Source organism: Mus pahari, chromosome 1 (genome assembly GCF_900095145.1).
Source record: "Mus pahari chromosome 1, PAHARI_EIJ_v1.1, whole genome shotgun sequence".
Classification (NCBI taxonomy): Eukaryota; Metazoa; Chordata; class Mammalia; order Rodentia; family Muridae; genus Mus; species Mus pahari.
The window spans coordinates 69034099-69053013 of NC_034590.1; the positions used below are offsets into that span (position 1 = coordinate 69034099).

At 37.3% G+C, this 18915-nt stretch overlaps 1 protein-coding gene across 1 annotated transcript in view; it reads right to left on the reverse strand.

Annotated features, from left to right (window-relative positions):
- The window catches only part of Acer3 (alkaline ceramidase 3), an 81975-nt gene that overhangs the window by 7323 nt on the left and 55737 nt on the right, over positions 1-18915 (reverse strand). Inside the window, exons 7-9 of the mRNA XM_021212938.2 lie at positions 16071-16129; positions 4516-4617; positions 1205-1309 (exon numbers count right to left, since the gene is read on the reverse strand). Coding sequence (XP_021068597.1) covers positions 1205-1309; positions 4516-4617; positions 16071-16129 — 266 coding nt within the window. The remainder of the gene's footprint in view (positions 1-1204; positions 1310-4515; positions 4618-16070; positions 16130-18915) is intronic.

Consider the following 18915-nt stretch of genomic DNA (forward strand, 5'->3'; position numbering starts at 1 on the left):
TTCTTCTTCTTCTCTCTCTCTCTCTCTCTCTCTCTCTCTCTCTCTCTCTCTCTCTCTCTCTCCCCCCTCCCTCTCTCTCCCTCTCTCTCTCTTTTTCTAGACAGGGTTTTTCAATGTAGCCCTGCTCTGGCTGTCCTGGAACTCACTCTGTATACTTCGTTGGCCTCTAAACTCAGAAGTCTCCCTGCCTTTGCCTCTCAAGTGCTGGAATTAAAGGCGTGCATCACTACTTCCTGACTTCTTTTTTCTATAAGTATTTTCGTTTGTTTCCAAAAAGAATCTAAAACTAAACGTGCCATTGGTGAAGAGATCAGCATGCACACACTCATTCATTAAACAACATATATACTAGTGCTGACTATGTGCCGGGTGACATTCTGCACATTTGAAAAGTGGCAATAAATAGGTAAGTCCCTGCTCTGGATGAACTTACCCCAGAGCTAGGGAGGAAAACAAGTAACTGCAAACATAACTAGTCACAAACACTTTGAAGGAGCTGGAGAGACAGCTCAGCAGCTACGACCACTGGTGGATCATAATCATCTGTAGTTCCAGTTCCAAGGGATCTGATGCCCAGGCACACACATGGTACACAGAAATAGATGCAGGTAAAACATATAAAATAAAAATAATTTTGTAAAAAACAAACAAACAAACGAACAAATGAATAAATGATCTGAAAAAAGATAAGGCCTGATAAAGGAAGCTATGGACGTATGACTGGGTGGGTGACCAGTGAGAATTTATATCCATTTTTTGCTGTACATGTCTAATCCTAAATAGTCTCTTTAAAGAGAACAAAAGGGGCAAAGTGATAACCAACTTATTTCTGGAGAAGGGTATCCCATACACCAAGAAGGTCCAGATTGAAAACTCTAAGATCATACACCATCATACCCTCTTGCCACTCATCAAGATTATAACTTGGGTATAACTGGGTCTTTTGGATACTAGTTAGTTGTGAGCCATCCACTTTCAGAATATGCATGATAAAATCCCCAATTATCAGCTGCTCCGTGACTCCATACACACGACATAAATGTGAGAAAGGGTTTCTTATGGTCACCTAGTGGCAAAGGCAACGATGGACTATAAATCCTGATTCTGTCTCCAACATTTTGTATTTACATCTTCCTACTTGAAGTGTAAAGTCAAAAAAAGCAAAATTCTTCCAATATTAGGTTAAAAAGCCTTTCTTTCCTACCTGAAAAGGATGTGAAGATAAGAACCCAGGCCAGTTAGAATATGCCACCATGCATGAAACTGTGTTGTAACACCTAGGACGGGGGGCACTCTCTTTCGAAAGTTCCTGTGTGGAGAAGAGGAAACCACAATGTTACAATGAAGATATGCCTGTGCTGACAATATTACATTTTGAAATATTTTATAATATTGCAATTATTTAATTTCTTTATACTTACTGTATTGTCTTCTAAAAGTATATTGTGGAACAAACAATATTCCCAGGAATTTTATGAAGAAATGACTCAAATTAATATAAATAACAATTTATTGACATCTTGTTAATTTTAATGCATATTAATTAATTAAAGGTTTTGAAAAGTCTTACCATAGAATAAATCATTTTGTTCCAGGTTACCACTAATCCATGGAAATTGTTTTTTTAGGTAATACTTATTCATACTCTAGAACAACTATTTTCTGGATTACACTTTGAGAAACACTAGTCCAGTTAGCTATCTGCTCAGAAAAGAATACATATGCATTTCCTTTCATCTCAGTACACTACTATGCAGTCTATGAATTCCTATAATATCTACAGTTTCATATCTAAGTGCTTCTTTGAGGAAGCAGTCATTTGCAAAGCTAAATATGGTAGGAACTTGATAAAAATTCTTGATTAATTTAGTTTCCCAAGTTACACCTAGTAGTTCAGATGTATCTCAAATACTTTTGATTAAATAAGTATATATCATATTAATATTTATTAGAGAAGAATACTGATGTTGAATGCCAACCTGAGGCCCAACTGGATGTTAGTGGATCAGACCTGGGAATGACTATCCACTCTCTCTCCTACGCATTATGTTGGATGTTTCTAATTCAGAAGCATGCATCTTGATCTTAGTCTTGTATTTTCTTCTTTCTACCCCACACCTAGGGTTTCATATAGTCAGGCTACTTTCAAGTTCTGAACCTCCTGCCTACAATACTGGGATTATGGTCATGCACTACCATATCCAGCTAAATCTTAGTGTTTAAGCAAGGAATGGATTTACTTGTCTATATTTACTTACACAACTGGTTTTTATTACACAATTTAATTAGCTACATTTAAAGTTTCACAATTTATATAAAACTTTTTAATATAGAATGTTATAGAGAATTTCAAACATATGCAAAGGCATGCAAAGTAAGAGCCATATGTGGTGGCATATATTTGTAATCTCATCACTTGGGAGATGGAGGCAGAAGGATAAGGAATTCAAAATAATTCTTTTTTTTTTTTACATTTTTAATTTTTTTTTATTTACATTTCAAATGCTATCCCGAAAGTTCCCTATACCCCCCCCCCGCCCCTGCTCCTCTACCCACCCACTCCCACTACTTGGCCCTGGCATTCCCCTGTGCTGGGTCATATAAAGTTTNCAAGACCAAGGGGCCTCTCTTCCCAATGATGGCCGATTAGGCCATCTTCAGCTACATATGCAGCTAGAGACTCGAGCTCAGGGGGTACTGGTTAGTTCATATTGTTGTTCCACCTATAGGGTTGCAGCCCCCTACAACACCTTGGGTAATTTCTCTAGCTCCTCCACTGGGGGCCCTGTGTTCCATCCAATAGCTGACTGTGAGCATCCACTTCTGTGTTTGCCAGGTAATGGCATAGCCTCACAAGAGGCAGCTATATCAGGGTCCCTTCAGCAGAATCTTGCTGGCATGTGCATTAGTATCTGGGTTTGGTGGCTGATGATGGGATGGATTCCCGGATGGGATAGTCTCTGGATAGTCCATCCTTTCATCTTAGCTCTAAATTTCGTCTCTGTACCTATATCCTTTCATGGGTATTTTGTTCCTTATTCTAAGGAGGAATGAAGTATCCACACGATGGTCATCCTTCTTGGTTTTCTTGTGTTTTGCAAGATGTATCTTGGGTATTCTAAGTTTCTGGGCTAATATCCACTTATCAGTGAGTGCATATCTAGTGACTTTCAAGATAATTCTTAGCTACTTAGTGATCTTAAGGCCAACCTGGTCTATGTGGACCCTGTCTCAAAAACAAAAAAACAACCCCCCAAACAGAAACAAAAACAAAATCAAAAACACCCTCCTCAAAGGTAAACCAAAAACATACATCTTTTACCAAACATCAATAATTAATAAATTAAGCAAAATTTATGTCATCTGAACCTTCATCTAAGTCTCGCTCCCACATTATATTGAGGAAAATTCTAGGTATCATATTTTATCATTAGATATTTTAGTATAAGTCATTAGAAAAAATTCTTTTAACCATAGCTAGAATATTACTTTCACATCTAAAATATTAGTAATAGCCTTTTAGTATAAAATAGTTAATTATTAATCGAATTCAACATTTCTGTTTATGTTTTCACAGTGAATCAAGATCAAAAAAGAATAATAACACTGTAACCAGTGGCTTCCCTACACTCATTGGTTAACACTGTAACCAGTGGTTTCCCTATACTCCCTGGTTAACACTGTAGCCAGTGGCTTTCCTACACTCGTTGGTTAACACGGTAACCAGTGGTTTCCCTATACTCCCTGGTTAACAAGGTAAAACCAATGGCTTCTCTACACCCCTTGGTTTTGTTTTTTGGTGATGGTGATCGAACCCAGGCTCTCATAAATACTAGACAAGCACTCAACCATCTGAGCTATATCCTTAGCTCCCATAATAAATCTCTTAAGTCTTTTAATCTTAGGTTATACCGCTCTCTTTCTCCCCTCCTGTAATTTATTTGCGGTAGAGACCAGGTCATTCAACTTCTAAGTTTCCAAATAGTCCAAACATTACTGATTGACACATTTCTTCAAAAGTTTTACATGCATTTTAAATATCAATTACAAATCATTCTTGTTTACTAGGTGCAAACTAAGCAGTTTTCTTTTTTGTTTGTTTTTTGGTTTTTAGAGACAGGGTTTCTTTGTGTGTTATCCTTGGTTGTCCAGGAACTCAAGTTGTCCTTGAACTCACAGAGATCTGCCTGCCTATATCTCCCAAGTGCTGGGATTAAAGGTATATGCCACCAAGCCAGCTTTATTAGGTAGTTTTCAAAGATATAGTAAATCTGTGATTAACTGTATAGTTTTGCAATGCACACATACAAAATAACCCAAGATTATAAAATACTCTGAGGTCAAACTTTCAGTCAATTTAAATAGGCATTCCCAGAGTTTAATGATACTGTGTTATACAGTGTCAGCATTCATAAAATTTCATTTTAGGAAATTGTTGTTTCTACATGTCTACTAAAGTCTCTGCTTAATATAATGGTTCCAAATTTATTTTCAAGGAAAGAAAATATATCTTACCTCAATGAATCACAAAAGATGTTATCTACATTCCACAATAAAAACCCCAATAAAAAGACAGTCAAGGATGTATAACCTAGTCCTCTAAGCCATGGATAAACCCTGTGGGGAAAAGAAAAGCAACATGACAAATCTTCAAGTCATACCATGATAAGAGGTGAGAGCTGGAAGTCATTTTTTTATGAGCAAGAAGAGTCCTCAGGAGACTAAGAGCAAACCCATTTATTAATGTAACACCTTTGACAATCATGTATTACATACTTAAAAAAGATTTTTTTGAAGTGTGTCTTGCTAGGTTGTTCCTCAGGCTGGTCTCAAATATCAGGGCTCCCACAATCCTCTTGCCTCAACTTCCAAAGGAGCTGGGACTATAGCAATTTACCACTGTGTCTGGATATTTGCTGAACGTTTATCTATTTAAAGGTACTGAGAGAAAATGGTCCATCAAGGATGTTAAGTACATGAATGAGATAATCCCATATACTTGCCCCAAAATTTTCAGTGGCATGGGAGAGATAGGGAGAAGATGGGTTAGAGTTAACATAGGTTGAATCATATTTTCTGCCAGATAATAACTAACTCTCTCTCTCTCTCTCTCTCTCTCTCTCTCTCTCTCTCNCACACACACACACACACACACACACACACCACCACACACCACACACCATACACATAAATCACAGAACATATTAAGTTCTTTATGTGTCAGGCATAGTTCTAAGCCTTTCAGTGGGAAGCAGTTAATAAGAAAGCTCTGCTCTCAGGAAACTTATAGTATGGTTAGGGCAGGAAGTGAAAACAGTATTAGTTATAAATGTTTTGAAGAAAAGTAAAGGAATTTGGAGGTAATAAAGAGATGTTTGGGTGGGAAATCCCTCTGTCAAGTCTGTAAATACACCTATAAGACAGGTATTCTTTTTACTTCACTGCTAAGGAAGTTGAGGGTGGTGAATTGCTTAAAATATAATAATAGTGGCCTAATCACTTTTTATAGCTTTAATCAAGTTGACTTATTTATTTGTTTGTTTGTTTGTTTTTTTTTTTTTTTTTTTGAGACAGGGTCTTGCTAGTTAGCCTTGGCTGGCCTGCAGCTAAGCTGATCAGGCTGACTTTGAATTTTTAACTAGCCTCCAATGTACTAGGATTATAAGCATGTACTACCACACCTGGTTTAGAACACACATACTTATAAAGTACATCTGGGGCTAGAGAGAAGGCTTGATGTTAAGAGCCCACACTGAGTTTGGTTCCCAGTACACTTGTTAGGCAGCTCACAACTGCCTGTGATTCCAACATCAGGGGTTCCACTCTCTCTGTGGCCTCTGAAGAGACTGTCACTTACTTGCCCCTACTCAACGCACAGACATACACACATAAATACAAGAATAAAATAAATTTCAAAAAATGTACATATGAATCCAGGCTTAGTGGCTCACATCTCTAATCTCAGATTTGGGAGACTGAGTCAGAAAGATGCTGTGGTGGGAGGCCACCCTGGGTTATGGAGAGAGAACCTGTTTCAAGACAAAAAGAGATGAGCAGAAGGTGCATGCAACTACTACTGTACTTTCCCCCAAATTAGTAAGGGGCATTGTTTTGTGTAATTATCTGCTACCTATATATCTTCCTCAATATAGTATTTATTGTTGTAATAATTCTTTATAAATTCTGGTGTGAATCCTCTGTTGCATATATATTTTGGAGATATTCTCTCCAAGTCTGTGACTTGCCTTTTGTTTTTTGAACAGTCTCTAAGAACCAAGTTTGTACTTTTTTCAAGCCAAGTTCTTGCTATGATCTTTTAGGATGGCCTTGAGCTATAGGCCAACCTGGTCTATGTGGACCTTGTCTCAAAAACAAAACAAAACAAAAGCAAAGAACCCCCAAAACAACAAAAATAATGCTCCTTACTAATTTGGGGAAAAGTACATAAAAATACAATAAGATACCACTGCACTACTAGAGATATAACTGAAATGAAAGGGGACTGACACAGCAGGTGTACACAGATTCAGAATAACTGGAACTGCTTGTGCATGGCTGGTAGAAATGTTAATTAGTACCACCACTTACCCCCAATGTCTGAGGGATTCCCCGTGGTAGCAAACTTGTCTATCATGTTAGGGTCCCTAGTTTCATTCCAGGACCAAGAAAGAAAGAGAACAGAAGGATAGAGACAAGAAAGGAAGAAAAGGAGATATGCAGTCCAGCTGGCCTAGACTTCTCTTTATATTTTCTTTTCATTATTTTGTTTTTCAAGACAAAGTTTCTTTCTGTAGCCCTGTCTTTGTGTAGTCCTAGAACTGCCTCTCTAGTCCAGGCTGTCTTTGTACTCCGTGGGATCTGCCTGCCCCTGCCTCCCAAGTACTGGGAGCACCTGGAACTCTCTATCTGGACCAGGTTGGCCTGCTTCCCCAGTGCTGTGACTAAAGGTACGCAACACTATGCCCAGCAAATTTCACAGTTTTTACCAAAAGCCTGAAAAGATTTTGATCATGGTTATATTTAATCTGCAGACAAATTCAGATAAACTGACACCTTAACGATACTGACTTTCCTAACCAGTAAGGGAGTATATTTCTCAATTTATTTAATTCCTTTAGTCTCAGCAAAAAATTGCTTTCAATGCATAATCTGGCACATGCTGGAACACTGTCCAAGAATGGAGTTGGATGAAAAGAATTCTGAGTACTTGTGAGAAAACTCCAAGAAAACAATACAAGAGTCTTGTGACCTCAGTTTCTTCAAATAACACATTGTTCTAGGAATGTGTTTTAGTGCCCCTCCCAGGTGTAGCAGATAGGCATGAGTTCCCCTTAAATTATTTATTACAGATGGCTATTATTTGTTTATATGCTTCGATGGAAAAACACGTTTTTGCTGTGTGGCTTGTCCTTTGACTGTACACTTTACTATGTGACTCTTAACCGTCACAGTATAAATTGCCTGATCCTCTGAATAAAGTTGGCTACTGCATGAGACATAGTCAGTCTCATTTATTGGTTCCATTCTCCCCCTGTCCCATCACCTCTAGAGCAGTAAACACGCACATATTTGTTACTTCTACTTTAAACATTTCATGAGGTTGTAAATTGTACATCAAAAAAATTTCACTTTCCATTCATTCCCATTAACATATAGAAATGATTTCCCACCCACTTCAGGCTAGAAAGATGACTCAGTGGTTAAGAGTACCTGGTTTTCTTCCATGACCCAAGTTTGTTTCCCAGCACTCACAACCAGTGGCTAAAAAGCACCTTCAGCTCTAGCTCCAGGGGAATCTTGATACCTTCTTTGGCATCCAAGAGCACCCACACTAATATGCACATACACACATGTACACATACATAAAAATAAAGTCAATCTTTAAAAAATGAATTTTCTTTGGAATCCTGACTAGACACCTATAATTGACAAATTTCACTCACTTCTACTAGTTTTTTTTTTACTAGTCTTTTGGGTACATGTTTGTGGTTTTGCTTGTTTGTTTTTTGGTACATACTTGTATTATTTTCAAATACAGGACTCCCATCAGCATAACTCTGAGTAAAATGGCAATAGTATAATAATCTTATTTTATTCTAGATACTACAAGATTTTGAAAAAAACATACATTTTAGTTATTTTATATGCCACAGAATTTATAGCCTAAGAAAATTCCTTCTCATTAGTAAGTAAGGTCTTTTGTTTTTAGATTGTGAATATGTGCTGAATTTTATAGGATACTTTCTGTAAATCTACAGGTATACAGTTTTTGAATCTTTTATTTTTAAAATATGGTAAAGAATAATATCAGATTTTCAAAAGATTTTATTGTTTTACTGTAAATATCTGCACATAAATAGTGATTTATTTTTATGTATTTATCTATGTTTTGAGTTTTTTGAGGCAGGGGCAGCCATGTAGCTAAGGGTAGCCCTGGAACTCTCAGTGGCTAGTGATCTTTAATTCCGGATCCTCCTGTCTCTGTGCTACAATTACAGGTGTATGCTACCATCCCTGGCTTAATGGTAATTTTCTAAACTTACCATGGCAAATCTTCAGTTCTCAGAAGAAGTACAAAGCAAAATTCTTCAGTAGGGTGAAATGAATGTCTTTGGTTATCCAGGTAGCAGGGCACGAAGAAGAGAGCAAGAACTTCATCAGCACATGGTCCATTCATGCTCAGTACAGACAAGATTCTGGAGATACACTACCCATCCAGCACAGGACATGGGAATAAAATACACAGAGTTCTCGAAATATCTGTGTGTAGTGTGATTAGCCTTCGTTCTACACTGGTTGCCTTCCTGGTGTAAAGCTATCATCTAAGAAGTTCTTTCTCTCCTTCCCTAGAGATGCCTCCACCTCTCTCCTGGGTTAGTCCCCGTCTGGAATTCCATACCTTCTTCCTTTTTATATTTTTTCTCTTTTTGGTGAAACAAATTTTCTAATAGAAGGGTGTTCCTGACCAACAATTTATTGAATTTAAACTTCTTTAGAAAACTTCAATATGGGAAAACATTTCTCCATATTTTGTTGATAGTATAATTAACTATAGAATTCTAGATTGGAAATCTTTCTTTAGAAATTCAATGGCACTGGTCTACTGTCTTCAAGTTTCTCATGGGGCTTTTGGAAATTAAAAACTTTCTGATTTCTAGCCATATCTCCCAGTTATTTCCCAGACTCCTTGTTCCTGCTATTGCCTGATACTTAAAGACATTCTGTCATGCAAGGTGAGGTTCTTGGCTTAGGATGTGGCTTTCTAGGTCAATCTAATGAATTTATAGAAATCTATTTACCTTTCTGTTTTGAAGATTTTACTGAATCTTTTTCTTGTGGCTTTGTGCATTTAAAATAAAGTTTTTGTTGTAGTCTTAAAGCTAGATGGAAGCAAAACAGATGGCTGATACTTTGAAACACTATAGTATTTCTTTAGTATTTCTATCATTCATTTCTCTTCAGGTTTACTCTATTTATCTGATTTAGAATTTGTTGTTTTGAGACACGGTTTCACGCAGCCCAGGCTGTCCTTGAACTTGTTATATAGCCAAGGATGACACTGGACTTCTGATGCACCTCCCAAGTACAGGGGTGTCATCACATCTGGCCTTTGCTTTCTAATTCTTGAAGTTGTAAGCTCAGTTCATTATTTAACTGTCCCTCACCCCCTTTTGAGCTGAGGTCTTACTATGTAGCCTTGACTGGTCTTGAACCCATAGATCCTCCTGCTTCTGCCTCCCAAGAACTGGGATTGAAGGCATATGCTACCATGCCTGGTTTCCCTTCTTTTTGTGTTTGAGAGTGGGTACTGTCAGGTAGCCCAAAGATGGTTTCAAACTTGTGGTCTTCCTGCCTCAGGAGGAAGTATATCCCTACTGGGAGCATAGGGCTGTACAACCTTTGCTGTTAGAGAAGAATTTTAGTGCTTTTCTATTTCATCTCAAGAGAGAGTCTGATCAGTTCCTTTAATACTTGTCTTTCACTGTGGAAGTAACCATTACAGACTGAAATAGATTTGATCAAGGATAACATTTCCCAAGAAAACTTCCTATGTCATGTACCAGAGTTGAGGAAACTACAGAGACCAGATCTTGTTTCCTGATGCATTTCTTTCTCCACTCTACTTTCTGTCTTTTCTTATACATTTTGTTGAGGGGAAGGCAGTTCTTGAAAATCACTTAAATTTCTATCTTCAAAATTGCACAGTAAAGTGGATATTTCAGAAAGATGAACAATGAGTATTCTTTTGTAAACTGTCTGCACATTACTGGGATTTGTGTCTACTCCATTTGGTAATGTAGTAGTTGGAATAAATGTGAACAACTAACATCACTCCGATTCTGCCAGCAGGGCAGCTTGGAAACAGCCAGGCCCCCATTAGTATGATGGTGCCTGAAAGGCACATTTCTTCATAAATTCTCAAAGAAGTTGTCTTAGTTAGGGTTGCTGTGAAGAGACACCATAACCAAGGCAACTCTTATGAAGGACAGCATTTAATTGGGGCTGGCTTACAGTTTCAGGGGTTTAGTCCATTATCATCATGCCAGAAAGCAGAATCCAGACAGACATGGAGCTAGAGGAGCTGAGAGTTCTACACCTTGATCCAAAGGCAGCCAGGAAGAGACTGTCCTCTGCAGGCAGCCAGAAGGGGACTGGAACTCTACACTGGGCATAGCTTGAGCATAGAGGCCTCAATGCCAACCTAAACAGTGACACACTTCCTCCAACAAGGCCATACCTTCTAACACTGCCACTCCCCATGAGCTAAGCATTCAAACACATGAGTCTATGAAGGCCAAACCTATTCAAACTACTACAGGAGGTGTGTGTGTGTGTGTGTGTGTGTGTGTGTGTGTGTGTGTGTGATATTCTAAAACTTCAGACTATAAGACAATTTACCATCTTCTTTTACTAGAGAGCATTTTTCCCCTGCTGGCCTAATCTTACTGTATCTATTACATGCACCAATGGTGATGGGAAAACAGTTCCAATTATCTGGTTTTTAAAAATTATTTTACATGTATTTATTTTGTGTGTAAATGCACACAAGTGTACACTTACATGAAGGCCATGTTATACATGTGGAGGTCAGAGGCCAATTCACTGGATTTTGTTCTCTCTTTTACCATGTGGGTCCTGGGATTGAATTCAGGTCATCAGGTTTGGCAGCAAGTGCCTTTATTCACTGAGCAATCTTCAGGCCCTAAACTAAAATCTTTGATTTTCTGTTTATTCTGAGGAGATTGAAACTAAAGATGTTAGTGTGCTGGCATCTTCTAGTCCCTTCAAGTTAACTATAATATAAGCACTCATTTATCTTTACAGCTTCTTTGGATTTGATGTTTTGAAGTTCTTCTTATGTCTTTTTAAGCTAGCTAGTATTTGAAGTTTATTGTGTTTAATTCAGAATTTCTAGGTGCTTTTTTACAGAGGAATTTTAAGATTTTAGTCACAATTTAAAACAAAAGTTTGAAAATTTCTATTTGATATTAAGAACCTTTATACAGAAGCATGTTCCCGGGTTCTAGGGATTATCAAGTTAGCTCACAATGAGCCAGGCTGTGGTGGTGCATGTCTCTAGTTCCAGCACTCGAGCATCTCTGAGTTCGAGGCCAGCCTGATCTATAAAGTGAGTTCCAGGACAGCCAGGGGTGCAGAGAAACCCTGTCTTGAAAACAACAACAATCTTACAATATAGTCAGGGTCAGATAAAGAGAAAATGGACAACACTAAATTAAATGATCACTAAACAGAGATACAAGAAAGAAGGTATGGCAAGGCAAATAAAAGATAATTCTATTTCATTAAGACTGCCAATAATAAATACTTTAAAATCTATTATGAGAGAGCAAGTATCTGTGTATCTCTGTGTGTTCTGTTGGTACCTTGGCATGTTGCTTTTGAGGGATGGTTCTTTCCTTTCAAATGTTAAAATTAAGATGTGACATGTGGGTCCTGGGATTAAACTCTCACTCCATCAGGCTTGGAAGGAAGTGCTTTTGCTACTGAGCCATCTCCCTGGCCCATTTAAAAAGATATTTGTATTTCTCAGCATACCTATATCCTATGAGACTGCAGTTAAGCTGATAAATGTGTTTTATATTTTTACATCTCCCTAAAGTGCTATTTTAAAAACAGAATCAAGAGGGGACTTGCTTCTGGAAAGATGGAGTAAACTGATTTTTTTTCCTATTCTTTCCACTAAATTCCAGAAAATCCTGTGTGTTATATATAATATCAAACAGACATTAGAAGACTTTGAAAGGTGGAGCAAAGGGAGTAGGGGCCTCAAGACCTGAAAAATGATAGTGGTAAGTTCCCTATGTTTTTTAAAAAATTATTATTATTTTAATTGACAAATTATATAACACAAATTATGATTAATATACTTATAGGATATATGCTTATGTTCTATGTATACAATGTGGATTGATTAAATCAAGCTAATTATCTATTATCTCATTTGTCATTTTTCTGTGGTATAACATTTGAAATTTATTCTCTTAGCTATTTCGAAATGCACATTACTCGGCATAGTAAACTCTTGTGCAATAGATCTTGAAAACTTATTCCTCCTGTCTGATACTCTGTACCCTTCCAGCGCCAACATTTCCTCATTGCCTCCCTGCCCCACTGCAGCCTCTGATAACCCCAGGCACACTAGGAAAAGCTCAGCATTTTCACTTACATGGGAGAGAGATGGTGTGGTATACTTAACATTCTTTTTTTTTCCTTTTTAAAAACTGACTTTTAAAATTACATTTATTTTTTAGTGTGATGTGACGTAGGTATAATGGGGCACACATGAAAGGAGTAAATGCTTTCCTGCCACCACTTAGGCCCCAGAGATGGAAGGAACTCAGACTGTCAGTCTTAGTAGCATGTACCTTTTATCTACTAAGCCATCTCCCTGGGTCCAGTAGACTTTCTATGTAAACCTGGCTCCACGTAGCACAGTGCTCTTCAGGTTCATCTACCACATACATTCCTTTTTTTCATGGTTTTTGGAGACAGGCTTTCTCTGTGTAGACCTGGCTCTCCTGGAACCCGCTCTGTAGACCAGGCTGCTTCAAATCAGAGATCTGCCTGCCTCTGCCTCCTGAGGGCTGGGATTAAAGGTGTGTGCCACCACTGCCTGGTATGAATTCTTTTGGGCTAGTGGACTCGGAGTTGGAATGGAACAAGCCAGTAACTGAAGTCTGGGCACAGACAGAAAAGGTCCCAACAAAACCCACTTTCTTCAGCCAATGAACTATAAAAAAAGGTCAGTCTAGCAAGATAGAAAATGTAAAATAATAATCATCTGCTATAGTCAGACATCACACACACACACACACACACACACACACACACACACACACACACACACAAATGTAGTTCCTTCCCCAGGCCTAGCAAATGGAGAGCCCAGACTTCCATCCACAAAGTAAAGGCAGAAGTATCACAAGTTCAGGGCTAGCCTGGGCAATACCAGCAAGACTGTCTTATCTCAAACAACAAAAACAGAAAATACATTTTTCTTTTTGTGTGTGTGTTTTTAAAGAAAACATACTACAACTGAGGCAAAAATCTCAGTGTTGCCTGATGTAGTTCTAAATTTATGGAGAGAAAAATGTTAATTTTATTTTAATGATATTATTTAATGATAATTTTATCTTAAATGGAGCAAGATAAAAGCACTTTATATGTTGAATTATTCTCTTCTCCACTCCCAAAATACATAGAATTCTTTAGTACTTCAGAATGTGACTTCCAACTAGGATCACTGCTGATATTTCACTCATTTGATATTTCAAATGAGGTTATACAGGAACAGGTCCATTTTATTTCTAGAAAGCTGGTGTCCTTACAAGAATATGGCCATATGAAGACACAGGGAAAAGACTATATGACAGCAAAGGCAAAACTTCAAAGTAAGGCAGGCCAGAACTGCCAGCAAACCACCAGAAGACAGGAAGAGTGGAATGGAAGGAAGACACCTGCATTTGTACTTAGACCTTCTATACCACTCAGCTCTCAGTACTTTGGTAAACAACCCCAGAAAACTAACACAGGCAAAAAAGGAAGTTAGGTTTCTGGACTGCACTAGAAACTGCCAACACTAACTAGCCATTAGCAGGCTGTAAATGTACACAGATAGCAAAGATATGCTGGAATGGAACTCTTAAAACATGCCCAGGCTGGGTGTGTAGCACATGTCTTTAATCCCAGCACTTAGGAGACAGTGGCAGGTAGAACTCTATGAGTCTGGGACTAGCCTGGTGTACATAGTGAGTTCCAGAACAGCCATGGTTATATAGTAAAAACCCATCTCAAAACAAACAAATAACGATAAAAAGGAAAACTAAAAATGACATGAAAATTATTAATTTTTGCTTACTAACAAGATTCTAAAAATAATATCAAAGACAAATTCAGATTGTGGAAAATATTGTAAACTATATATTCAACCCAAAAATTAAAATCTTAAAACTTTTAAAAGCAAGAAAATATCCTTGTTAATTCTTGTAAATACAAGAAAAAATGAGCAAAGACATAATATTTCACTAAAGAGACCATAGTAATGGCAAAGGAAAGAACATATGAAGATGCATTCAATATCAGTAACCATTAAGAAGATGCAAATTAAAGTATAAAAAAAATATAGCATGTACTTTCTTAATAGTTGGAATAAAAATTGCTAGTGAGGATGCAGAGAAACAAAATCACTCATACATTACAGGCAAAAATGGTAGAGCCACTCTGAAAACATTCTGCAGTTATAAGAAAAGGTAAACATACGATCACCATACAGCCCAGCGACTCCACTCTGAGACTTTATTCCAGAAAAAAAGGAAACATGTGTTTTTATAAAAACCTCCACATAGATGTTCACAGTGGCTTTATGACAGCCCCAATCTGGAAGTTACTCAACTGTGATACATCTATAGCATACTACTATAGAACACTACTCAGCAAGAGAAAAGTCTACACTAGTATCCAGAGAATTATACTGAGGTTCAAAAAACAATCTCTAAGGTTATATTCTATATGATTTTATTCATAAAAAATGCTAAAATTATAAAAGATGCCAAAATTATAAAAATAGAAGGCCAGCAGTTGCTCAGGATTAAGGACAGGAGTGGAACTGGGGGCAGGGAATAGATAAAGGAGCCACCCAGGCCCTTCTGCTGATGTGTTTGTATTCAATTGTGTCTGTCCCAACTTCCTTGTGATACTCTACTACACATACATTTCTACATTACCTCAAAATGAAAGGTTTGTTTTAAGAACAACAATGGGAAAACCGCCCAGATCATACTACTTACTGAGCTGAGCACCCACTGTACTGCTAGGACCTAGTTAAAGTACTCTCATGAACGTTATCTAATTTTCATGAATTCTATTAGAGACTATGTGTAGCTCTTACATGATCTTGGGAGAAGGCAGGGCAGATGGAGCTGGCCATGTGCCTGCTGGCTGCAGGCCCTGCTGCTGAGACATTTTCCTAGCCTGTAAAACATTACGTGACACTAGCCAAGCAAGTCAGAGAAAGAAACATTTGTTTTTATTCCTTGGATTTTAATTTTTTAAAGAATATATTTTATGTATATGGATCCTCTAACTTCATGCATGCCTACATGCCAGAAGAAGGCATCAGATCCCAATATAGATGGTTATGATCCACCATGTGATTGTTAGGAATTTAACTCAGAACCTCTGGAAGAGCAGCCAGTGCTCTTAACTGTTGCTGAGCCATTTCTCCAACACAACACAAACATTTTTAAAAATGTAGTACTTTTCAAAGCCTTTAACATCCTAGTCAATGTTATACATATTAAAGCAGATGTCTCATATATATTTTCTTCAAATTTCTTTAATTTTAGAACTCTTGCTTTTATATGATGCACATTAATAAGTCACCTGAAGAACAAGTCTTCCATGTATCATAAATAAATTCTGGGTTATGGTTTTCTATCATTATTCTGCTGCAGGAAGGTTTTATTTAGTCCAATTTAGAATATAGGCTTACTGTTGCAAGCCTGAGTGTATTTTTATCAGAATGTTGATGGCAAACCCAAACTACTTACCATGTAACAATATAAATAGAACGAAGTACTAATGTAAAGACCAACATTCCATACATGACCTGAATAGGAGTGAAAAAGAAAGTAGTCAGTACAGCTCTTCCCCTCTTTCTCCCTTCCTTCTCTCCCATCCATCCATTCCATCCATTGTCTATCCATCCATCCATCCATCCATCCATCCATCCATCCATCCATCCATCCATCCATCTATCCATCAATCCTGTGGTGACAAGGATTGGACCACAGCTTCATATACACTAGGGAAGTGTCCTGCCACTAAGCTAATATATCCGTATCTCCCATTTCTTTTTCCCCTTTTATTTTATTTTACACAACGGCTTACTATGTAGACCAGCCTGGCCTGGGACTCTGGCTCCTTCTGCCTTAGTCTCACAAGTGCTAGGACTATAGCTGTATGTTACCAAGTCCAGTTTAAAGTCAGTTTTTAAAAAGAAAAGAGGGATAGATGCAGTAGCACAAACTTGTATTACACTACTCAGGAGGGTGAGGCAGGAAGATCGATAGTTTTAGGGTAGCCTGGCCTATATTGCTAGACCCTATCTCAAAGCCAGTTAACCAACACACAGCACTGATCTTTCTCATAATGAATAAGATTCAAAGTAACTGGGCATCAGAGTATCATATAATAATATAGGCTATGAAATTTTTTAAAAAGATTTTTTTCTAGCTTTGCCATTAACCAGATGAGAAAAAGCAGACAAATCAATATCCTTCCAAACTCTCACTTAAAGAAATATATTTTAGTATGATACTGGTTAAATCAAACTATATAATATGCAAGTGTACATATTTATATACAATGTGGCATATAACAACAAAATTACTAGTTATCTTTTTTTCCAAATGTTTTCCTACATTCCTAATTAATAATAAAGGTCTGGAGTGATGGCTCAGAGCATTTGTCGCTCTTCCAGAGAACCTGGGTTCAATTCTTAGCACCTCCTTAGCAGTTTACAACTATCTTTAATTCAAGTTCCAATAGATCCAACTCCAGCACATGAACATACATGAAGGCCAAATTCCAATGCACATAAAAAAAGAATGTGAGATGCATAGTTAATAATAAAATATATAAAGAAACATAATAGAAAAAGTTAACCCAAATTATGCAGATTCTTGTTTTTCATATTGTTTACACTATATGCTTTAACAAAATCTGAGGGTCAAGTGAGAAAAAAAATAAGCCTCCATATACTGATGTACCACATTTGGGAATCAATCTTAAGCAGACATCTACTCTGTCAGGAAAATTAAGTAATCAGTCTCCTTCAGACAGCAGATGGTCTTTCTCTGAGATATCAATTACTGCTTTGTCAATTTGCTGCTAAAATGGCTTCACTGGCTCCTTGGGTATTCTATTTTTTAAATCTACTCGTACATATGCTTTTCTTTTTGTTCCTTTGCTTTAAGATATACTGGTGTATCTATTTAATGTGGCAGCTATGTAATTAGGGTGTAACCTTATTTGAAAGAACACCAAATTAAATCAGTGAATTTGGGCTCTCATTGGGAGATTTCTGATCACCTTGGACTTAATAGCAAAGCAGAATTGCTATCAGTACTTTCCCTCCTCATGAAACTGAAGCTGGCTAGCTTTGCTGCTTACTAACCCTCTCCTTTTAGTTTTATATCACGACTCATCTCTAAGACAAATACCCTTTAGTAGCTTTTCATCACTTATCATGGGCAGGAATTGACGTGTCATTTGATATCTTAACATATAGTTTTAAAATGTTCATTTATTTTTACGAAAGTGAGTGATTTGCCTGTATTATGTGCATGCCTGATACCTGCAGAGCTAGCAGAGCTAGAAGAGGGCATCAGAATGCCTGGTCCTGGAGTCACAGATGGTTCTGTGCTGTCATGTGGGTGCTGAGAACCCCAGTTCTCTGAAAGTATATCAAGTGTTCTTAATCACTGAGGTATCTTTCTAGCCCTATGTAGGATAATATCAAGTTGCACTATTACATTTAATGAATGTAACTATTAAGTTACATTCTTATATTGTTTTCAGATGATACTTATAAAATAATACCTTTTCTTGTTTTCAACATTTTACAAGGCTTTAAATGTTCTGTTATTGGGTGTTTGATTTGAGAAATATGTGTGACTGTGGATTCATGTATGTAGAAATGTCCTTCCATCATGGGACCTAAGGACTGAATTCAGTATCAGGCTTGCATGGCAAGGGTTTTTAACCTGCTGAGACATTTTGCTGTCCCATTTTATAATTTAAGAAATCTTTATAAATTAAGAAATTAAAAACTTAAAAACAAGAAGAAACATCTGTATGGCTTATCCAGTGCCAAGAGATCAAGATTCTAAATTTTCCAGTCAGTGTTTCTTTAGATAATTTTGCTTTCCCCTTCTTTTTCAGATAATGGATAGTTGTGTCAAAGAGCAGACGACTCATTTACTGTTGTTTGTTGTTTTCTTCGTGGTGCCAAGGACTAAACCCAAGGCCTTCTGACTACCAGGCAGATGTTCTACCACTCAACATTCACTCCAGTCCCACTAACCATTTATCTTAAAATAAACAATCAGATTCAACAAAAGCTACCTTCAAAAGAACGAAAACAGGCTGGGTATGGTAGCACACATTGTAATCCCTACACTTGGAAGGCTGAGGCAGAAGCAGCACAAGTTTGAAGATAACTTGAGCTATATAGTAAGACATTCTCTATAAAGAACCCAGATGTCCCTCAATAGAGGAATGGATACAGAAAATGTGGAACATTTACACAATGGAGTACTACTCAGCTATTAAAAACAATGAATTTATGAAATTCTTGGGCAAATGGATGTATCTGGAGGATATCATCCTTAG